Source organism: Hordeum vulgare, chromosome 7H (assembly GCF_904849725.1).
Source record: "Hordeum vulgare subsp. vulgare chromosome 7H, MorexV3_pseudomolecules_assembly, whole genome shotgun sequence".
NCBI lineage: Eukaryota > Viridiplantae > Streptophyta > Magnoliopsida > Poales > Poaceae > Hordeum > Hordeum vulgare.
The window spans coordinates 79,632,585-79,657,791 of NC_058524.1; the positions used below are offsets into that span (position 1 = coordinate 79,632,585).

At 43.9% G+C, this 25,207-nt stretch overlaps 1 protein-coding gene across 1 annotated transcript in view; it reads left to right on the top strand.

Moving 5' to 3' along the window:
* The first annotated feature begins 623 nt into the window (after positions 1–623).
* Positions 624–25,207, top strand: part of LOC123412090 (hydroxyproline O-galactosyltransferase GALT6-like) — a 36,352-nt gene continuing 11,768 nt past the window's right edge. Inside the window, exon 1 of the mRNA XM_045105037.1 lies at positions 624–770. Coding sequence (XP_044960972.1) covers positions 624–770 — 147 coding nt within the window. The remainder of the gene's footprint in view (positions 771–25,207) is intronic.

The window sequence follows — 25,207 nt, forward strand, 5'->3', positions numbered from 1 at the left end:
GTACGCCGGAAGCTTGCGGGGGACGCGCGCCCAGCGCCTGGCGTGGACGGCGGTGGAGAGCGGGCTGCGGGTGTCCAGCCGGCTCATCAGTCCGTCGGGGAGCGCGCTGAGGCAGTCCTCGTCGCAGGCCCTGCGCGGCCGCACGCGACGCAACCTCGGCATGTCAGCGCGAGATTGGTCGTAGTGGCGGTCGATCGATTCTAAAATCTGGATGCCCTGAATTAAGCCAGATGCGTTGGGGCTATATAGAGCTAGCCTCGCGTTCTAGACTAGTAGTTGGATTCGGAACACGAGACATACGTACGTATCCGAGTGACGTCCGAAACGAGCGCACATACCAAACTCTGACCAAATTAAGCAATTTCACAGAACGGTTAAAATGGAGGTCAATGCAGAGTTGAAAAGGGAGGCAGACTTCTTCCAAGACATCGTTATAGTGCCTTTCATGGATAGCTTGTAGTTTTGAAGACCATTGCCATTGCCGAGTATGGGGTAAGTCAACTGAAATATGTCAGATAACTGCTTATATTCTGCCATATTGTCTCATGACAGTTCCATTGACGTTTCTGTACTCATTAGTGGCTGTGTTTATCCAGGGTCGAGTCATCCCGGCGAAATATGTAATGAAATGTAATGATGATACATTTGTTAGAATTGATTCCATACTGGACCAAGTAAAGAAAGTTAAAAGTGACAAGAGTGTCTATGTGGGAAGCATGAACTACTACCATAGACCACTGAGATCTGGCAAGTGGGCTGTCACTTATGAGGTAAATTGCTGTCCTGTATTACAGAACCACCATTCATCATCGATATTGTCTAAGAAATTACCAGAACATATCGTATTGCTTAAGAAATGTGAGCATGAAAAATTGATGTCCCGTTCTTTCTGCTTGCTGCCAAATGGCAAGCAGTCAATTACCAGCTAGCAACTGGTATTGTAATTGTGACAACCATTATACGCTTGTTGCGTGAATTAGCAGGCACACATCAAAAGTGAAGAGAGAAGAGTAAGATTGAAAGTGAAATCGGATGCTTTCATTGATAATGACTGCAGGTTTTAGATCTCCTGAACAGTCGCAAGATACAAGTCGGTTACAGTGTTTGTGTCGTTTCAGAAAGACGCAGTGACGGTTCGCTGAGAACAGCGTCTGGACAACGCAGTATCTTAACTGCTAAACGGAATATTCTAAGGAATATGTTAACTGCCTAATTAGCCTAAATCTAAAGATATTTTATTCCTAACACTCCCCTTTGGACAACGCTGTTAGTAATCTTCATTGTCTTGAGTGCTGAAAAGAAAAATCTTACAGTTTCTTGATTGTCTTGATCTTGTAACTTCGAGAATCTTGATCTTATATTGTCTATATTTTTCAAAAAAAATCCTGAAAAATATAAGGAAAACAAATAGAATTCGATATATACTGTTAGGATAATTAATTATCTCATTCAACACTACATGAGAAATCAGTTGGAAAGCTCAGAAGTTTATTTCTAGGAAATTTCTCTCCCTGAATTTTGCAAACTTCGTAGTCGTCTCATACCAATGCCATGAATGCATTTTTGAAATGTTGTTGTTGGCAAAGACTTAGTGAACAAGTCTGCAAGATTGTCACAAGATTTTATTTACAAAATATTAAATTTTTCATCTTTCTGTAACTGGTGAGGGAAAAATAGTTTTGGGGAGATGTGTTTTGTGATATTACTTTTAATATATCCCATATGCATTTGGGCAACACATGCAGCATTATCTTCATAGATAATAGTAGGTGATTCTAATGAACCGATACCACATGATGTCTGAATATGATTTATCATTCTGCGGAGCCATACACATTCTCGTGAAGCTTCGAATAATGCAATTATTTCAGAATAATTAGTGGAAGTTACTACTAATGTCTGTTTTGTTGACTTCCATGAAATAGCAGTTTCACCGTATAAAAATACAAACCCTGTTTGTGACCTGGCATTATGGGGGTCAGAAAGATATCCAGCGTCAGTATAACCAATCAGGGTCATGTATTGATTTTTACGATAGAATAAACCAAGATCTTTAGTACCTTGTAAATATCTGAAGATATTCTTTATTCCCGTCCAATGACGTTTTGTTGGAGTTGCACTATGTCGAGCCAGTAAATTTACTGCAAAGGCAATGTCTGGTCTAGTACAATTTGTTGGGGAACGTCGCATGGGAAACAAAAAATTTCCTACGCGCACGAAGACCTATCATGGTGATGTCCATCTACGAGAGGGGATGAGTGATCTACGTACCCTTGTAGATCGTACAGCAGAAGCGTTTAGAGAACGCGGTTGATGTAGTGGAACGTCCTCACGTCCCTCGATCCGCCCCGCGAACAATCCCGCGATCAGTCCCACGATCTAGTACCGAACGGACGGCACCTCCGCGTTCAGCACACGTACAGCTCGACGATGATCTCGGCCTTCTTGATCCAGCAAGAGAGACGGAGAGGTAGAAGAGTTCTCCGGCAGCGTGACGGCGCTCCGGAGGTTGGTGATGATCTTGTCTCAGCAGGGCTCCGCCCGAGCTCCGCAGGAACACGATCTAGAGGAAAAACTATGGAGGTATGTGGTCGGGCAGCCGTGAGAAAGTCGTCTCAAATCTGCCCTAAAAGCCCCATATATATAGGAGGAGGGAGGGGGACCTTGCCTTGGGGTCCAAGGGATCCCCAAGGGGTCGGCCGAGCCAGGGGGGAGGACTCTCCCCCCCCCCCAAACCGAGTCCTACTTGGTTTGGTGGGAGTGAGTCCTTCCCCCTTCCCACTTCTTCCTCTTTTTTTTCTTTCCTTTGATTTTTCTCTCTTGGCGCATAGGGGATTGGTGGGCTGTCCCACCAGCCCACTAAGGGCTGGTGTGACCCCCCCAAATGCCTATGGGCTTCCCCGGAGTGGGTTGCCCCCCTCCGGTGAACTCCCGGAACCCATTCGTCATTCCCGGTACATTCCCGGTAACTCCGAAAACCTTCCGGTAATCAAATGAGGTCATCCTATATATCAATCTTCGTTTCCGGACCATTCCGGAAACCCTCGTGACATCCGTGATCTCATCCGGGACTCCGAACAACATTCGGTAACCAACCATATAACTCAAATACGCATAAAACAACGTCGAACCTTAAGTGTGCAGACCCTACGGGTTCGAGAACTATGTAGACATGACCCGAGAGACTCCTCAGTCAATATCCAATAGCGGGACCTGGATGCCCATATTGGATCCTACATATTCTACGAAGATCTTATCGTTTGAACCTCAGTGCCAAGGATTCGTATAATCCCGTATGTCATTCCCTTTGTCCTTCGGTATGTTACTTGCCCGAGATTCGATCGTCAGTATCCGCATACCTATTTCAATCTCGTTTACCGGCAAGTCTCTTTACTCGTTCTGTAATACAAGATCCCGCAACTTACACTAAGTTACATTGCTTGCAAGGCTTGTGTGTGATGTTGTATTACCGAGTGGGCCCCGAGATACCTCTCCGTCACACGGAGTGACAAATCCCAGTCTTGATCCATACTAACTCAACTAACACCTTCGGAGATACCTGTAGAGCATCTTTATAGTCACCCAGTTACGTTGCGACGTTTGATACACACAAAGCATTCCTCCGGTGTCAGTGAGTTATATGATCTCATGGTCATAGGAATAAATACTTGACACGCAGAAAACAGTAGCAACAAAATGACACGATCAACATGCTACGTCTATTAGTTTGGGTCTAGTCCATCACGTGATTCTTCCAATGACGTGATCCAGTTATCAAGCAACAACACCTTGTTCATAATCAGAAGACACTGACTATCATTGATCAACTGGCTAGCCAACTAGAGGCATGCTAGGGACGGTGTTTTGTCTATGTATCCACACATGTAAATGAGTCTTCATTCAATAAAATTATAGCATGGATAATAAACTATTATCTTGATACAGGAATTATAATAATAACTATACATTTATTATTGCCTCTAGGGCATAATTCCAACAGTCTCCCACTTGCACTAGAGTCAATAATCTAGCCCTCACATCGCCATGTGAATTACATTGTAATAAATCTAACACCCATACAGTTCTGGTGTCGATCATGTTTTGGACGTGGAAGAGGTTTAGTCAGCGGGTCTGCTACATTCAGATCCGTGTGCACCTTGCATATATTTACGTCCTCCTCCTCGACGTAGTCGCGGATGAGGTTGAAGCGTCGTTTGATGTGTCTGGTCTTCTTATGAAACCGTGGTTCCTTTGCTAAGGCAATGGCACCAGTGTTGTCACAGAACAAGGTTATTGGATCCAGTGCACTTGGCACCACTCCAAGATCCGTCATGAACTGCTTCATCCAGACACCCTCCTTAGCCGCCTCTGAGGCAGCCATGTACTCCGCTTCACATGTAGAATCTGCTATGACGCTTTGCTTGGAACTGCACCAGCTTACTGCACCCCCATTAAGAATAAATACGTATCCGGTTTGCGACTTAGAGTCGTCCGGATCTGTGTCAAAGCTTGCATCGACGTAACCTTTTACGGCGAGCTCTTCGTCACCTCCATACACGAGAAACATCTCCTTAGTCCTTTTCAGGTACTTCAGGATATTCTTGACCGCCGTCCAGTGATCCACTCCTGGATTACTCTGGAACCTACCTGCCATACTTATGGCCAGGCTAACATCCGGTCTAGTGCACAGCATCGCATACATGATAGAGCCTATGGCTGAAGCATAGGGGACGGAGCGCATATGCTCTCTATCTTCATCAGTTGCTGGGCACTGAGTCTTACTCAATCTCGTACCTTGTAACACTGGCAAGAACCCTTTCTTGGACTGTTCCATTTTGAACCTCTTCAAAACTTTATCAAGGTATGTGCTTTGTGAAAGTCCTATCAGGCGTTTCGATCTATCCCTATAGATCTTAATGCCTAGAATGTAAGCAGCTTCTCCTAGGTCCTTCATAGAGAAACTTTTATTCAAGTAACCTTTTATGCTCTCCAAAAGCTCTACGTTGTTTCCAATCAGTAATATGTCATCCACATATAATATTAGAAACGCCACAGAGCTCCCACTCACTTTCTTGTAAATACAAGATTCTCCAACCACTTGTATAAACCCAAATGCTTTGATCACCTCATCAAAGCGCTTGTTCCAACTCCGAGATGCTTGCACCAGTCCATAAATGGATCGCTGGAGCTTGCACACCTTGTCAGCATTTTTAGGATCGACAAAACCTTCGGGTTGCATCATATACAACTCTTCCTTAAGGAAACCGTTAAGGAACGCTGTTTTGACATCCATCTGCCAGATTTCATAATCGAAAAATGCAGCTATTGCTAACATGATTCTGACGGACTTAAGCATCGCTACGGGTGAGAAGGTCTCATCGTAGTCAACTCCTGGAACTTGTGAAAAACCCTTTGCCACAAGTCGAGCTTTATAAACGGTCACATTACCGTCAGCGTCCGTCTTCTTCTTAAAGATCCATTTGTTCTGAATAGCCTTGCGGCCCTCAGGTAGTATCTCCAAAGTCCACACTTTGTTCTCATACATGGATCCTATCTCGGATTTCATGGCTTCTAGCCATTTGTTGGAATCTGGGCCCACCATTGCTTCTTCATAATTTGCAGGTTCATTGTTGTCTAACAACATGATTGACAAGACGGGATTACCATACCACTCTGGAGCAGCGCGTGATCTCGTCGACCTGCGTGGTTCAACAGAAACTTGAACTGGAGTTTCATGATCATCATCATTAACTTCCTCCTCAACCGGCGTCGCAACGACAGAGGTTTCCCCTTGCCCTGCGCCACCATCCAGAGGGATGAGAGGTTCGACAACCTCGTCAAGTTCTATCTTCCTCCCACTCAATTCTCTCGAGAGAAACTCCTTCTCGAGAAAAGTTCCGGTTTTAGCAACAAACACTTTGCCCTCGGATTTGAGATAGAAGGTGTACCCAACTGTCTCTTTTGGGTAACCTATGAAGACGCACTTTTCCGCTTTGGGTTCCAGCTTTTCAGGCTGAAGCTTTTTGACATAAGCATCACATCCCCAAACTTTAAGGAACGACAACTTTGGTCTTTTGCCATACCACAATTCGTATGGTGTCGTCTCAACGGATTTTGATGGTGCCCTATTTAAAGTGAATGCAGCTGTTTCTAATGCATAACCCCAAAATGATAACGGCAAATCAGTAAGAGACATCATAGATCGCACCATCTCTAACAAAGTACGATTACGACGTTCGGACACACCATTACGCTGTGGTGTTCCAGGCGGTGTTAACTGCGAAACAATTCCACATTGTCTTAAGTGAGCACCAAACTCGAAACTCAGATATTCACCCCCACGATCAGACCGTAGGAACTTGATCTTCTTGTTACGATGATTTTCTACTTCACTCTGAAATTGCTTGAACTTTTCAAATGTTTCAGACTTGTGCTTCATCAAGTAGACATAACCATATCTACTTAAATCGTCAGTGAAGGTGAGAAAATAACGATATCCGCCGCGTGCCTCCACGCTCATCGGACCACACACATCGGTATGTATGATTTCCAACAAGTCACTTGCACGCTCCATTGTTCCGGAGAACGGAGTTTTAGTCATCTTGCCCATGAGGCATGGTTCGCACGTGTCAAGTGAATCAAAGTCAAGTGACTCCAAAAGTCCATCAGCATGGAGTTTCTTCATGCGCTTTATACCAATATGACCCAAGCGGCAGTGCCACAAAAAATATGGCGCTATCATTGTTTACTCTAACTCTTTTGGTCTCAATGTTATGTATATGCGTATCGCTATCGAGATTCAATATGAACAATCCTCTCACATTCGGTGCATGACCATAAAAGATGTTACTCATAGAAATAGAACAACCATTATTCTCAGACTTAAAAGAGTAACCGTCTCGCAATAAACAAGATCCAAATATAATGTTCATGCTCAACGCAGGCACTAAATAACAATGATTTAAGTTCATCACCAATCCCGATGGTAGTTGAAGTGACACGGTGCCGACGACGATTGCATCAACCTTGGAACCGTTTCCTACGCGCATCGTCACTTTGTCTTTCGCCAGCCTTCGTCTATTCCGCAGTTCCTGCTTCGAGTTGCAAATGTGAGCAACAGAACCGGTATCGAATACCCAGGCACTACTACGAGAGCCGGTTAAGTACACATCAATAACATGTATATCAAATATACCTGATTTTTCTTTGCCCGCCTTCTTATCTGCCAGATACTTGGGGCAATTGCGCTTCCAGTGACCCATACCCTTGCAATAGAAGCACTCTGTTTCAGGCTTAGGTCCAGCCTTGGGTTTCTTCGGCGGATTGGCAACAGGCTTGCCGCTCTTCTTCGAATTGCCCTTCTTGCCTTTGCCGTTTCTCTTGAAACTAGTGGTCTTGCTCACCATCAACACTTGATGCTCTTTACGGAGTTCAAACTCTGCGACTTTCAGCATCGCAAACAACTCGCCGGGAGACTTGTTCATCCCTTGCATGTTGTAGTTCAACACAAAGCCTTTATAGCTTGGCGGCAGTGATTGGAGGATTCTGTCAGTGATAGCTTCTTGCGGGAGTTCAATCCCCAGTTCAGCTAGACGGTTTGAGTACCCAGACATTTTGAGCACATGTTCACTGACAGACGAGTTTTCCTCCATCTTGCAAGCATAGAATTTATCGGAGGTCTCATACCTCTCGATCCGGGCGTTCTTCTGAAAGATAAACTTCAACTCCTGGAACATCTCAAATGCTCCATGACGCTCAAAGCGACGTTGAAGTCCCGGTTCCAAGCCATACAAGACTGCACATTGAACTATTGAGTAGTCCTCCTTACGCGCTAACCAGGCGTTCTTAACATCCTGATCAGCCGTGGCGGGTGGTTCATCTCCTAGCGCAGCATTAAGGACATAATCCTTCTCTCCAGCTTGTAAGATTAGCTTAAGATTACGAGCCCAGTCTACAAAGTTGCTTCCATCATCTTTCAACTTAGCTTTCTCTAGGAACGTATTAAAATTCAGGATGACACTTGCATGAGCCATGATCTACAACACAAATATATTCAAAGTGGACTTTAGACTATGTTCAAGATAATTAGAGTTCAACTTAATCAAATTATATGCTAAACTCCCACTCAAAAAGTACATCTCTCTAGTCATTTGAGTGGTTCATGATCCACTTACACTATCCCAAGTCCGATCATCACGTGAGTCGAGAGTAGTTTCAGTGGTAAGCATCCCTATGCTAATCATATCAACTATATGATTCATGATCGACCTTTCGGTCTCATGTGTTCCGAGGCCATGTCTGCACATGCTAGGCTCGTCAAGCTTAACCCGAGTGTTCCGCGTGCGCAACTGTTTTGCACCCGTTGTATGTGAACGTTGAGTCTATCACACCCGATCATCACGTGGTGTCTCGAAACGACGAACTGTAGCAACGGTGCACAGTCGGGGAGAACACAATTTCGTCTTGAAATTTTAGTGAGAGATCACCTCATAATGCTACCGTCGTTCTAAGCAAAATAAGGTGCATAAAAGGATTAACATCACATGCAATTCATAAGTGACATGATATGGCCATCATCACGTGCTTCTTGATCTCCATCACCAAAGCACCGGCACGATCTTCTTGTCACCGGCGCCACACCATGATCTCCATCATCATGATCTCCATCAACGTGTCGCCATCGGGGTTGTCGTGCTACTTATGCTATCACTACTAAAGCTACATCCTAGCAAAATAGTAAACGCATCTGCAAGCACATATGTTAGTATAAAGACAACCCTATGGCTCCTGCCGGTTGCCGTACCATCGACGTGCAAGTCGATATTTCTATTACAACATGATCATCTCATACATCCAATATATCACATCACATCATTGGCCATATCACATCACAATCATACCCTGCAAAAACAAGTTAGACGTCCTCTAATTTTGTTGTTGCATGTTTTACGTGGTGACCAAGGGTATCTAGTAGGATCGCATCTTACTTACGCAAACACCACAACGGAGATATATGAGTTGCTATTTAACCTCATCCAAGGACCTCCTCGGTCAAATCCGATTCAACTAAAGTTGGAGAAACCGTCACTTGCCAGTCATCTTTGAGCAAAGGGGGTTACTCGTAACGATGAAACCAGTCTCTCGTAAGCGTACGAGTAATGTCGGTCCAAGCCGCTTCAATCCAACAATACCGCGGAATCAAGAAAAGACTAAGGAGGGCAGCAAAACGCACATCACCGCCCACAAAACCTTTTGTGTTCTACTCGAGAAGACATCTACGCATGAACCTAGCTCATGATGCCACTGTTGGGGAACGTCGCATGGGAAACAAAAAATTTCCTACGCGCACGAAGACCTATCATGGTGATGTCCATCTACGAGAGGGGATGAGTGATCTACGTACCCTTGTAGATCGTAAAGCAGAAGTGTTTAGAGAACGCGGTTGATGTAGTGGAACGTCCTCACGTCCCTCGATCCGCCCCGCGAACAATCCCGCGATCAGTCCCACGATCTAGTACCGAACGGACGGCACCTCCGCGTTCAGCACACGTACAGCTCGACGATGATCTCGGCCTTCTTGATCCAGCAAGAGAGACGGAGAGGTAGAAGAGTTCTCCGGCAGCGTGACGGCGCTCCGGAGGTTGGTGATGATCTTGTCTCAGCAGGGCCCCGCCCGAGCTCCGCAGAAACACGATCTAGAGGAAAAACTATGGAGGTATGTGGTCGGGCAGCCGTGAGAAAGTCGTCTCAAATCTGCCCTAAAAGCCCCATATATATAGGAGGAGGGAGGGGGACCTTGCCTTGGGGTCCAAGGGATCCCCAAGGGGTCGGCCGAGCCAGGGGGGAGGACTCTCCCCCCCCAAACCGAGTCCTACTTGGTTTGGTGGGAGGGAGTCCTTCCCCCTTCCCACTTCTTCCTCTTTTTTTTCTTTCCTTTGATTTTTCTCTCTTGGCGCATAGGGGATTGGTGGGCTGTCCCACCAGCCCACTAAGGGCTGGTGTGACCCCCCCAAATGCCTATGGGCTTCCCTGGAGTGGGTTGCCCCCCTCCGGTGAACTCCCGGAACCCATTCGTCATTCCCGGTACATTCCCGGTAACTCCGAAAACCTTCCGGTAATCAAATGAGGTCATCCTATATATCAATCTTCGTTTCCGGACCATTCCGGAAACCCTCGTGACGTCCGTGATCTCATCCGGGACTCCGAACAACATTCGGTAACCAACCATATAACTCAAATACGCATAAAACAACGTCGAACCTTAAGTGTGCAGACCCTGCGGGTTCGAGAACTATGTAGACATGACCCGAGAGAATCCTCGGTCAATATCCAATAGCGGGACCTGGATGCCCATATTGGATCCTACATATTCTACGAAGATCTTATCGTTTGAACCTCAGTGCCAAGGATTCGTATAATCCCGTATGTCATTCCCTTTGTCCTTCGGTATGTTACTTGCCCGAGATTCGATCGTCAGTATCCGCATACCTATTTCAATCTCGTTTACCGGCAAGTCTCTTTACTCGTTCTGTAATACAAGATCCCGCAACTTACACTAAGTTACATTGCTTGCAAGGCTTGTGTGTGATGTTGTATTACCGAGTGGGCCCCGAGATACCTCTCCGTCACACGGAGTGACAAATCCCAGTTTTGATCCATACTAACTCAACTAACACCTTCGGAGATACCTGTAGAGCATCTTTATAGTCACCCAGTTACGTTGCGACGTTTGATACACACAAAGCATTCCTCCGGTGTCAGTGAGTTATATGATCTCATGGTCATAGGAATAAATACTTGACACGCAGAAAACAGTAGCAACAAAATGACACGATCAACATGCTACGTCTATTAGTTTGGGTCTAGTCCATCACGTGATTCTCCCAATGACGTGATCCAGTTATCAAGCAACAACACATTGTTCATAATCAGAAGACACTGACTATCATTGATCAACTGGCTAGCCAACTAGAGGCATGCTAGGGACGGTGTTTTGTCTATGTATCCACACATGTAAATGAGTCTTCATTCAATACAATTATAGCATGGATAATAAACTATTATCTTGATACAGGAATTATAATAATAACTATACATTTATTATTGCCTCTAGGGCATAATTCCAACACAATTTGCAAGGTACATTAGTGCCCCTATGGGACTGAGGTATGGAAACTCAGGTCCCAATACCTCCTCGTTATCATCCCTAGGTCTAAAAGGATCCTTATTCATATCAAGGGATCGGACGACCATAGGTGTTTTGGATGGATATGATTTATCCATGTTGAATTTTTTTGAAAATTTTCTGAATATAAGCGGGTTGATAAACGAGTATTCCTGAGGGAAAATGCTCAAGTTGTAAACCTAAGAAGAATTTGGTTTTCCCCAAATCTTTCATCTCAAACTCCGTCATTAAATGATTGCGTGCTACAGATATATCTGTTGCGTTGCCAATGATGTTGAGATCATCAACATATACTGAGATTATGCAAAATCCGTTTGAGGATTTCTTTATAAATACGCATGGGCAATCATTGTTATTCGAGTATCCTTTACTGAGAAGGAACTCACTAAGTCGGTTATACCACATTTTTTCCGACTGCTTCAAGCCATAGAGTGACTTTTGTAGTTTTACACAATACATGTTGCGATTTATATTAGGATTCGGAATTTTAAGTCCATCAGGGACTTTCATATAAATTTCCGCATCAAGTGACCCATATAGATAAGCGGTCACCACATCCATTAACTGCATTGATAGATTCATTTGTACTGCCAAAGATATTAAGTATCGAAATGTAATTCCACTCATTACAGGAGAATATGTATCGTCGTAGTCGATACCGGGTCTCTGCGTAGACCCTTGAGCAACTAGTCTCGCTTTATATCTCACCACCTCATTGTTTTCATTCCTTTATTGAACAAAAACCCATTTAGCTCCCACAGGGAAGACTTTATGAGGAGCAGGCATTATTTTAGAAAATACCTCTCTTTTGTTAAGCGAGTGTAATTCTGCCTCAATTGCTTCCTTCCATTTAGGCCAATCCGAGCGCTTGAGGCACTCTTTCATAGATTTTGGCTCTGGATCCAGTTGAAGGGTTTCAGCAATTTTCGAGGAGAAATCTGTGTCGACAACTGTAGTGCTTTTATTGTATGTTTCTCCTGAATCAATATAATTTATGGATATTTCATTAATTTCTTCAGGCACCGTGTGATTTCCCATAACAACGGAGTCTGATTGTTTCGATATCCCAACATTATAATTTGTTTGCACATTTATGTTGGGTTCTAGATGTTGAACATCTATTTGGTGTCCATAAACTTGAAGTTGATTTGCATTTACTGTCATAGATTTTGATTTTCTATATTTCCGCGGAGGCTTTAGAGAAGCCTTTTCCCCTGTGACCAGATTTCTCCCCCTTTTATTTGTAATTGAGAGTTGAGCAGTTTTATTTGGTACCTCTACTCTTTCTGGTGCATTAACTGCGGGGATATAAGATTTAGTGACACCTTTGTGATCAGTAAATGCGTCTGGCAGATTATTTGCAAAGTGTTGCAAATCTATAATTTTCTGAACTTCAGATTCAGATTCTTTTGTACGTGGATCTAAGGACTGAATGTCTGTAACATTTCAATCTATTTCCTGGCATTCTTTGTGGTTTGTTTCTCCCCTAATGTTGGGAAATGGTCCTCATCAAAAATTGAGTCAGCGTACCGGGCTGTGAACAGGTCCCCTGTTAGGGGTTCTAAATATTTTTTAATTGATAGAGAATTATATCCCACATAGATTCCTAGTTTTCTATGGGGGGCCATAGATGTACGCTGAGGTGGTGATATCGGTACGTATACAGCGCAACCGAATTTTCGCAAATGGGAAATACTTGGCTGATTGCCACGTACTATTTGAAATGGGGAAGTTTCATGATATGCAGTTGGTCTGACTTGCATTAGATCTGCGGCGTGTAAAATCGCATGTCCCCAACAAGAGGTTGGTAAATTGCAATTCTGTAATAGTGGTCTAGCAATTAATTTTACTCTTTTGATTAAAGATTCAGCCATTCCATTTTGAGTATGAACATAGGGTACTAAATGTTCTAGATGGATTCCTAAAGCCATACAATAGTCATTAAATACGCGTGAACTAAATTCAGCAGCATTATCCATTCTTATTATTTTTATCCCGTGTTCAGGATGATTCACTCTCAATTTGATAACTTGAGCAATTAATTTGGCAAAGGCATGGTTACGTGTGGATAATAGACACACATTTGACCATCTAGTAGATGCATCAATTAGCACCATGAAGTACCTAAATGGTCCGGATAGAGGTTGTATTGGACCACATATATCTCCATTAATTCTTTCAAGAAAATTAAGTGACTCATTTTTAACTTTAAGATAAGATGGCTTAATAATCAATTTCCCGGTAGCACACACGGTGCATACAAAATCTGATAATTTGGGAAATCTTTTAATTGGTAAATTATGACCAACAGAATTACTTATAATTTTTCTCATCATACCTATTCCGGGATGACCAAGGCGATCATGCCAAGTCTTGAATTTATCAAGATTTTGAAAAATTATTTTGTACGCAACATAAGGTACGGGTTTTATGTATGTAAAGTATAATCCGGATGAAAAGGAAGGGAATTTTTCAAGAGTTTGTTCCGCATATCCGTTGCTTTTTGTTAAAAGCAAAAATTCTTTGTTATCTACTTCTATTGTTTTTAGATGAAAATTGTTAGATCGGATATCTTTGAAACTTATAAGGGTACGTGTAGATTCAGGATACAAGAGTGCATTCCGAATTACGATGGTAGTACCCATAGGGAGTGTGAATGTGGCTCTTCCTGAACCAATAATTGCTTTGTTACTTCCTGTCATGGTCATAACATTTTCCTTTCTCTTAGTAAGAGTTTGGAAATATTTTGCTTCCCTTAGAATCATGTTAGTGGTAGCACTATCCACTAAACATAACTCTTCTTCCATCGGATTGTTCCCTTTAAAATTCTATAGATAGAAAGAGAATATTTTAGAATAAATTTACTTCTTATTCATATATTCATCAAATTACATACATAATATATATATATTACAATCTTAAATATAAATTTATTACAACATTATGTCTGATTCACATAATATAATATACATAGTCTGAAAGACTTTATTCTACTTATTGTTATACAATATATGACATCTTGTAGTATTAAATAGCTAAGTGACATCAACTTGTTTATGCAGATTAACTGAGGTCTCCAAAAACATCTCGGGTGTAATCCACAAGCATGTCTTCATCGAGGATGATATCGTCCTTTGGCTTGTATACTTGAATAGTGCTTTGAGAAGGACCAACTTGAGGGTTATTTTGAATAGCGTTGAAGTGAGCTTCAGCTTTATTTCCTTGAACTTGTTTGCCTTTTCCGCCATACTTCATGTATAGATCCACAAGATGCTTGGGAATTCGGCATTGATTAGTATGATGATTCATGCATCCACACCTTTGACAAGTTTGAGAGTTGTCATTTTGACCATTTTTCTTGAAATGACCTTTCCCCTTAGTTTGACCATCGGTCTTGTGACCATTGTTCTTTTTTCCTTTTTCCCTTGAATTTCTGTAAGTTCCTTTTACGGTTTCCAAATTTACTAGTAAAATGAGCATTAGCATGTGCTTCAGGGATAGGCATGGCACCCGCTGGGCGAGCATTGTGATTCTTCATGAGAAGTTCATCATGCTTCTCGGCCTGAAGTAATGTGTATATGAGCTCAGAATACTTTGTGTATTTTTGTTGACGATACTGCTGTTGCAATATCCTCATCGAGAGATGGAAAGTGCATAAGGTTTTCTCTATTAAGTCCGCATCTGAAACTTGTTGATTACAAAATCTCAGTTTGGAGTTAATTTTATGCACGACAGAATTATATATAGCAACAGACTTAAAGTCCTAAAACCTTATAAGAGACCATTCTCTTTGGGCTTCTGGTAACATTACTGCTCTTTGTTGGTCATATCTCTCCTTGAGGGAGTCCCACAAAGCTAATGGGTCCTCCTCCATCAAATATTCAGTTTTTAAATCAGGATGGAGGTGGTGCCTTATCTAGTGCAATGTTGCATACTTTGCCATTTGAGGTATTTCTGGAGCATTTTCGGGGGGTGTGGCAATACAAGGACCAAGGCTACCTCCACTTAAGAATATTTTCATATCCATGGCCCATGATAGATAGTTACTTCCATATATTTGTAGTTCTTGGAATTCTTTCTTACTGATGTCAGCCATATTTTCTACATGTATGAGCATGCATTTGATTAATTTTACTTGATAGTAAACTTTATTTTTGGTAAACAACAAATATGTCCTAGAAGAACATTTATAATTTGTAAGTCATATATGAGAAAATCATCGAATTTTGATATATTTGGAAGAACACTATGGAGGCATAAATAAAATACCTCTGAGTAATAGGCAAACTGTAAAAGAGATGTCATTATTGTGTGATTGCACAAATATAATTCAAAATAATCTCATATTTTATTTGTCCTTTATCTCTTATTAAAAAGAGAAATTTGCAAGAAAAAAATATTTCAAATGCAAAAGTAAAATTGTTGTACCAAATAACATGTTATAATATACTAAAACAAATTTATTAACAACATGTCATGTTACAAATTTTGAAATTCTAATAGACATCAGGTCTAGAATATATTTACAACACATAAGCTGACTAAAGGACTAACCGGGTCCTAAATATAATTCATAGTACACTTTAGTATTTCTAACGGGACATACAAATTAAAAGTACGTCTAATTACTAGACTAGTACATCACGATTATAGCACACTAGTACATGGCCAGTGACTTGTGTCATTGCACATGGGAGTAGCACACTAGTACATCACGATTATAACACACTAGAGTAGTACACCGATTAGTACATGGCCGGTTTTGTATTCTGTGGCCCGTGACTTGTGTCATTGCACATGGGAGTGTCGGCACTGCATACATGGAGGGTTGAGCTGGTCAAAAAGGAATCTAGGAGAGAGGGAAAGAGTGAATATTATATCCCCACATCACTTTCTCTCCCAAATGGCTATCTCTCCCAGATCGTGAGTACTACTTGCTCTCCTCCATGCTCGTGCCCATGGCCGGCTCCTTCAGTGGCGGAGCGGTCCCTTCGCAGAGGAGGAGAGGAGGTTGGAGGCGGCCTGGTGGAGGTGGAGGTCTGCAACACGGCTGGTGAGGCCGAGTGCCTCGGGCGACCAAGTGCCGATACGGATTGCAGCGGGACGGACAGCCATGGCTGATGCCAAGCGGCGCAGTAGCACACGGGTTTCCGGTGAGGGCGTCGGGAGGGCGGACGGCGGCGCTGCTTTCTGGTGCTCCTCTTCCTTCATGTCACATTCCTGAATCCTTAAGCAAGTTAGCTTGTGCTCATGTTTTTCTTTGCATTGCATCTAGGATTTTTTCAATAAGAACAAAGCAAATGATGAAGGAAAATGCTAAAACCCTACCCACTTCTTAGAATGAGGGAAAATTCTAACTAGTTAAAATCAATGAACCCAAAATGGCCTCAAGAAAAGTTCAAACTTTCTGATAAATCAGAAAGTAAATGAGCAATGAAGAAAACCATTTTCTTGACATTTTAAGCATTTTAAATAAATGCAAAAAGCTACTGATTTCAAGTTTTAAATTTGAAATCAGAAACTTTAAACTTTTAAAAATGTTGAAAAACTTTAGGAATGGTAGATCAATGCCAGCAATTAAAACAGAAATAAAACAGAAAGAAATGGGAAAAACCTTACGTGTCGCCTAGCCGGCCCAGCCCAGCTCCTCCTGTCGTCTTCCTCCTCGCCAGTAGGAGCAGGAGGTGGCCGCCGCGTCGCCGCGCGCCTCCACGCAGCTCCCTGGCTGCCTGGCCGCCGCTTCGCGCTGGCAAGCACGGGGATAAGCTCCCCGAGGCCGACCCTATCCATTCCCAGCGCCAGTTCCCCCCTCCTCTCGGATCTCTCCTCCCTCCTTCTGCCGCCATTGGAGCCCGAGCAGAGCTCAAGCTCGTCGTCGATCTAGCCGACCCTTCTCCCTCCTGAGCCACGCAGTAGGTCCGCCGCATCCCCCTGAAGCTCCCTAGCCACGAGCCAGACGCCCAGATGCAGTGAAACGACGAGGAGCAGTCGTCTTCTTCCTCGGGTCACCGAAGATCGTCGCCGGCGTTCTCCCTCTCCAGGCCGTCCCCGAGCAAGCTAGCGCCACCACTGCACTCCCCGTGAGCATGCGGTCATTTCCCCTAAGCTCTCCCCGTCGATCCCCTCCTCTAGGCTTAGTTCCATCGGAGCCCGACGAGGACCGCCGCTGCAGCTCGTCGCCGGTAACCCTCCGGTGACGGGTTGGTCCGTCTGAGGCCACCAACAGCCTCAGGACATCATGTAGATGCGTTAGGTGCCCAGCCCCGCGCGTTTTGACCCCGTATTCGATGGCTTCGACGATGGCCGAACTTGGTCGCCGCCAAGCTCGTCGCCGGCGTTGATTCCGGCCACCCCAGCCCCTGGGGCTTGTCCCATCGTGCGCGCCGTCGAGTGGCCGTTCTTCCCGTGGTCTCTGCCGTGAGTTTGGCCGTCGCAGACGAGTTTCCGAGCCCCCCCGACGTTCTGGTGCTCGCCGGAAGCTCCCCGCCGGCGAGGATGACCTTGCCGCCGGTGGATCTCAGCTGGCCTGAGCCACTGACGGGTGGGGCCAGCCTCTGGATAGTTTAGAGATAATAAAAATAAATAAGATAAATTAATAAGACACTGACATGTGGGTCCAGTGAGTTTAATTAACTAAATAAGATTAATCCTAATCTAAAATTGACCAGAGAGACTGACCAGTGGGTCCCACTGGTCAGGTTTGACTTTCAGCGGCTAGATGGACCTGCTGATGTCATGCTGATGCAGTAAAAGTATTTTCCAGTATAAGAATAATTCCAGAAATGTTTAAAACTTCAAAAATTCATAGAAATTAATCTGTAACTCCAATGAAAATAATTTATATATGAAAAAGTATCAGAAAAATTCAAGGAATCTGAATATGCTATTTTCAATCATGTTTGAAAAAGTTACACAACCCAAACATGTAGATTAATGAATAAGTCAATTCTTATAAATACTTTATAAATGGAATATGGAAAGTATTTAAATTTCTTTTTGTTTGACATGGTCAAACATTGTTCTAATAACAAACCAGCAACTTAACATGACATCCCATGCATGTTAACATCAAGTTGATCTGAGCATCAGGTCGAATCAATTAAATCGGTATCCGAGAATACCTCATTTGAGGTGATATTTGAATTTAATTCAAATCAACTTCAAACCTAATACATGTTGATTATAATAGTATATCACCTTGCATTCTCATGCCATGCTCATGCATCATCTTGATTGCATATGCTTGATATTGATTGTTGTCATTTCCTTCGGTAGGCTCCGCTCCCCCGGATTCCACCGAATATCCGTCTGACGGATATTGTCCCTCCTCTGAGCAACAAGGCAAGCAACCATTTTGATCATCCCGATAAATCCCATGTTCTTGCTCCTACACTTGTTTATTGCATTAGGATCAAATGCTTCAACTGCTTTTGCCACGTTAGTTGAACCCACTTCCTTTGCATGACCTATCCTTGTCACAGTAAATAGACGAACCTGGCAACCTAGCATACCTGGTAGTTGCTTGAGCCATGATGTGCCTTATCCTGCTATGCATGCTATGCTTAGAGTTGTGTATGGTCTGTCATCTGGGAGATGAACAGAATTGTGAGAATGCGTTCGGTAAGCAAAGGTTGCGTGTTGAATCTGATTTGGTAAAGGTACCGATGAAAGGCTGTGTAGGAGTACATGGCGGGTTGTTTCATTGGAACTGTCCTTAGGAACTGAGTTCCGTGTATGTAATCCAAGACTAGATACTACCACATGCTGGGCCCTGAAATATGACCCCGCTCGGCCTATTAATCGCTTAGTACTCGGTCCAGGAGTTGCAAGTAGTTTCTGGTGTTTATAGTAATGCTGGAGGCCGTGCATGGTGCTGACCTGAGAGGTGGGCCGTGATGCGGTAGGTAGTGGCACGGTGTACCAAGTGGCACCCGGATGGTGGGCTTGGGAACCCTGCGCACATCGTTTGAGGCCGTGGCGGAAACCTCGGCCGGACTTCCGTACGGGTTACTCTCAGATAGGCGATAAACCTGGACTAGATACTAGTGTGGTTAACGGTCGTGGCCGACTCCCTCGCTGGGCTTCCGCTTGAAGGTTGCCGAGGTGCATGACGTGCACATGGCGATAAGTGGCGAGAGCGTGTGTGACGAAGTACACCCCTGCAGGGTTATGATCTATTCGAATAGCCGCGTCCGCGGTTATGGACTACTTGGAGACATATGTTGTTCATAGATAACTTAAATGGCTACTCATAAAATTGTCAAGATAAGCGTGAGTGTCGTGGACGGCATTTCCGTATGGATACGGAATGATTCCACGATGGTGTATTGTTGTGGTGTTAGTGGACTCGTGTGCGAGAAATCAAGTTGTCAAAATTATTTAAAAATGCAAGTTGTCTAGCCACGAGTCAAATGCTGGCTTTCCGCATGAAACCCCACAATACCTTATTGATACCTTGCATGAGTAGATAGTTATCCTAAAGTCTTGCTGAGTACCTTCGTACTTATGTTTGCTTAATAATTGTTGCAGAGGTTGCTAATGACCCTAATGGAGGGTTCTTCGTAGACATCGACCACGACGAGTAGCTGGTGTCCCAGCTACGATCTGGCCCTAGGTTGGGTCTGTAGTATAGTCAGGCCATGTGCCCTTTTAGTTGCACCTGTCTGTACTCAGACAACTTTAAACTCTTCCGCTGGCTTGTAACTGAATGACTACTATTATGGGTCGTGAGACCCTTAATGTGTAATATTATGTGTGTGGCTCTTCCGAGCCTCTTAAATAAAGCTTGTATGTTTATGGTTATGTTGTGATGCCATCGATGTATCTATACATATCGGTATGCCATGCGTACGTGTGTCATACTTGATATGTATGGGGTTCGATTACCTAGTCGTGAACTTTAGTAGCACTCCTTACAAGGAAATGCCCCTTTGTGATCCAACGAGCCTTGGTAGTTCGCTACTGCTCCGGACACATTGGTTGACCGGCATGTGTCCTTCTTAGCTGCTGTGTCTGTCCCCTCTGGGGAAATGCCACGCGATGTAATGGAGTCCCTGTAGCTTGCTACGACTCGTCTACACTCGCTGGTGACCGACACCTGCTTTGTTGGGTCATGTATGCCTGTCCTTGTGCGGTAGTGCCACTGTGGTTTGTGACTAGACTTGTCGATCCGGGTTCTTTGACATTGGAATGCTAGCAACACTATTGCATACGTGAGTCAAAAGACGCAAACGGTCCCGGCTAAGGTAAGGCTGCAGCCGTGGAGTTAACCGTGCGTGAGACCGCAAAGAGATGTGATGTGTTACATGCTGGATTCCTATGACTTAGGATCGGGGTCCCGACACTCCACTTCCGGCGCTGGGAGGTTGAGGTCGGGGAGCGTCGCGACAGCAAGCGTCGGTGCAGCAGCCTCGATCTCCTCCGTCTTCACCTTTGGCAAGAGGTTGATGACGAGTCGGGGCTTGAGTGCGTCCAGAGGGACTGCAGCCGGCGACGAGGAGAACTCCGACAGTGGATCGTAGCCCAGCGGGTTGAAGTGCTCCGGGTCCTCGTCAGATGGCTTCGGGAATGGGAGTCTCGACCCGTACCCGTAGGCTGGGCAAGAATACATCAGCGGTGGCGGAGGCGGTGCCGCGAGTTCTTCGTCGTTGAAGGAGCTATTTGGGTCATCAACTAGCCATCCGACGCTTGGTCCGGCAAGCATCCATTCCATAGGTGCGTACACCGACGGAGGAGGCGGCAGTTCTGCGGCATCTGTGTTGATGTTGGAGGCAGAGGCCTCATCCTCGTGCTCGATCCCAACCCCTGCAGCGACATTCGGCACTGCAGCAACCTATTCGTCGACATCGTTTGGTGCGACAACAGCCTTTTGGGGCATGACCGGGACCTCTTCCGTGGGCGCATCCGTCCTCGTACTCGGTCCTGGCACTCCATGGGGATTGCTTCGGTGCACCGAACGGTGACAACTGTGGAGGCGCTGGCGATGAGCATGGCGGCGAAGGAGGCCACCACCAGGACCGTAGCGACGAAGAGGAGCATGGTATGGTGCACTGCGGCGGCGGAGGCCGCCGTTCCTGTTCAGGTGACGCTGATGGGGACGTCCAAAGTTCCGACGACGAACAGCGGCCAGACCAGAAGTCCGGCGAGGAAGACGGAAACGGCAATGCTCCCTAGCCACGAACCTAGCGAAAGCAAAAGCAAGGTCTGATAGAGAATCCATATCTTCTTACCTTTCTTCTCTCATGTAGCCTATTCTCTCTGTAATAGCGATACGTGCATGATAACGGTGAAGAGAAAAGAGTAAGATTGAAAGTGAAATCGGATGCTTTCATTGATAATGACTACAGGTTTTATATCTCCTGAATAGTCGCAGGATACAAGTCGGTTACAGTGTTTGCATCGTTTCGAAAAGACGCAGCGACGGTTCCTTGAGAACAGCGTCTGGACAACGCAGTATCTTAACTACTAAACGGAATATTCTAAGGAATATGCTAATTGCCTAATTAGCCTAAATCTAAAGATATTTTATTCCTAACAAAAAGCATAGCACACCCGTGTTTCCGTTTGCTGCCAAATGTCAAGCAGTCAATTACCACCTAGCACCTGGTATTCTTATTTGTGAAAACCATTATGCACTTGCTGCGCGAATTTGCAGGCACATCAAAAGTGTAGCATACCTTTGTTTCCGTTTGCTGCCAAATGGCAAGAAGTCAATTACCACCTGGCACCTGGTATTCTATTGGTGAAACCCATTACGCGCTTGCTGCACGAATTCGCAGGCACATCAGAAGTGCAAATCTTGTAGTGAATTATGAGGATAGTCGCTGGAATGATTAAATTATTATGCACAGTCGACAAACTGATTTATGTGGAAAAGTCCTTTGTGCAAGAGGAGTAAAACCATGGGATCAACATGATCCAGTTTTAAGTTCTTGTATAGATTTGAATAAGTTCGCTGTAGGTATAACTTGTTATCGGAAGTGGATTTTACATTTGTCAGTCAAAAGTCTTGCGTTCATATGTTACTTGTTTTTTTAGAAAAGAAGGGTTACCTCCGACCTCTGCATCAGCGCGATGCATACGGCCCTTTTATTAAAATAAACAAACAGATCTTGGTTTAACTTAGTCTCCAACAAAGCAGTAAAGAAGCAAAAGTAGATCAAAAAGTGGCACAACCGACAAAACAGGCCTAGATGCCTAACCATCTATCCTATTACTGGACCGCCATCCAAACCGGTGGAAGATATTTCGCGGTACCATCTTCCATCGGGTAGACCCAGTAACCAAAGGCTCCCTGGTTTCCGCAGGAGTGAGTAATGACCACGTACGGAGCAATGCCGCAGCTCTGTGAAGTACCTGCAAAAAATGTATATTCGTATGTCTGTCAAAAACCACATCATTCCTACAGTTCCATATAGCCCCAAGAAGTGCACAAACTCCAATTCAAATGGGTCTAGCAATAATCATATCAACTCCATGTAGCCACCCTTCAAATAATGTGTCAATGCTATCTGGGGGTACAATGTTAAAGGCTATACACACTGTGTGCCAAAGAACTCTCGCAAGTGGGCATTGGAGAAAGAGGTGTGTAATGTTCTCTTCGTTATCACAAAAGCTACATCGAGTACTTCCTCCCCAATTACGTTTAGCCAAATTATCCTTAGTTAGAATCACCTTCTTGTGCACAAACCACATGAAGACCTTGATCCTTAAAGGAACCTTGACTCTCCAAATATTAATGGATTTTGGGATAGTAGTCGTATCAATAAGATTGAGATACATCGATTTGACCGTAAATATTCCGTTATTTGTAAGCTTCCAATAGACCATGTCAAGTTCTTCTGATAACTGGATATCCATGAGCCTCCTAACAAGGTGTAGTCAATCCGCCCAACGATGGCCTATCAATGACCGTCTGAATTGGATATTTAGAGGATTTGACTAAAGTACTGTGGCTACATACGCCTCCTTTCGTTGCACAATATTATAGAGAGCTGGATATTGAATAGCCAGGGGCATCTCCCCCAACCGTGCATCCTCCCAGAATCTCGTACCCTCATCGGTTCCAATAATGAATTTGGTTCTATGGAAGAAGGTTGATCTCACTCTCATCTATCTCTTCCAGAATGGTGAATCATTAAGTCTCACTTTTACCTGGGATAAGGTTTTAGAGTGTAGGTACTTATTACGCAAAATTTGTACCCACATACCTTCTGTCTCTACCAAAAGTCTAAACAGCCACTTACTTAGCAAACATCTATTCTTTATCTCTAAGTTCTCAATTCCCAGACCTCCTTGGTCTTTGGGCCTACAAATAATATCCCATTTAGCTAATCTATATTTCTTCCTGTCTTCATCACTCTGCCAAAAAAATCTAGATCGATAAAAATCCAGCCTTTTACGTACCCCCACGGGTACCTCAAAGAAGGATAGAAGGAACATCGGCATACTCGTAAGTACCGAGTTAATTAGAATTAACCTTCCCCCATATGAGAGGAGCTTGCCCTTCCAGCAGCTTAGCTTCTTCTCAAATCGATCCTCGATGCTTTTCCACTCACTATTGGAAAGCTTTCGATGATGAATAGGTATACCTAAATAACTGAACGATAGGCTACCCAGTTCAAAGTCGAACAATTGTTTGTAAGTGTTTTGTTCCTCTTTGGCTTTCCCAAAACAAAACAGCTCACTCTTATGAAAATTAATCTTCAAACCTGACAGTTGTTCGAAGAGGCAGAGGATAAGCTTCATATTCCTGACTTTTGCTATATCATGTTCCATAAACAAGATAGTATCATCAGCATATTGCAGGATGGACACGCCGCCATCCACAAGATGCGGCACCAGTCCACCTACCTGGCCTCCTAGTTTAGCCCTCCCTGTTAGAATTGCCAACATGTCTGCAACTATGTTAAATAGGATGGGTGACATTGGATCTCCCTGTCTGAGACCTTTGAAAGTTTGGAAGAAATGGCCAACATCATCATTGACCTTAATTCCAACACTCCCTTTTTGTACGAATGATTCAACATGTTTCCTCCAAATTTCGTCGAACCCCTTCGTACGTAATGCCTGTTGTAGGAATGGCCATTTGACCTTATCATATGCCTTCTCAAAATCTACCTTGAAGATAACCCCGTCTAGTTTCTTCGAGTGAATTTCATGCAGCGTTTCATGCAAGACCACCACACCCTCTAGTATGTTCCGGCCCGGCATGAAAGCCGCCTGGCTCGGTTGCACTACCTCATGCCCAATCTTGGTCAACCTATTCGTTCCTACCTTTGTAAATATTTTAAAGCTGATATTTAGAAGACAAATAGGTCTAAATTGTTCTATACAAATTGCACCCTCCTTCTTTGGCAACAGTATCACTGTTCCGAAATTCAGGTGAAATAATTGTAAATTTCCATCAAAAAGTTCTTGGAACATAGGTAACAAGTCACCTTTGATAATGTGCCAACACTTCTTGTAAAACTCAGCCAGAAATCCATCCGGTCCCGGTGCCTTATTATTTTTCATTTGTGTTATGGCTTCAAACACCTCTTTCTCCGTAAAAGGCATGGTTAATAACTCATTCTCATCCATCCCGAGCTGAGGTATGTCCCCGGCCGATTGTTCATTCATGGATACAAAATTGTCTTCCGGAGCCCCGAAGAGTTTTTTGTAGTACTGAGAGATATACAATTTCAGATTTTCGTGTCCAACAATTGTACCCTCATCCTGCTCAAGCCGATATTTTTTTCTATGTTTTCCATTAGCTATCAAATGGAAGTATTGTTATTGTCATCACCTTGCACAACCTAGCGAACCTTTGCCCTCAGTGCCCATTTCAACTCATCCTGTCTGAGCAGTTGTTTTAGCTTTAATTCAGCATCCACTTTTAATGACCTCTCATTGTCATTTAATAACGAATTTTCGGCTTTTAAATCTAGCGTATTTATAAGTTCGAGAAGCCTCTATTTCTCTTTCTTATAAATTCCACTTTCATGCTTCGCCCATCCCCGTAAAAATTGACGCACGTGTCTA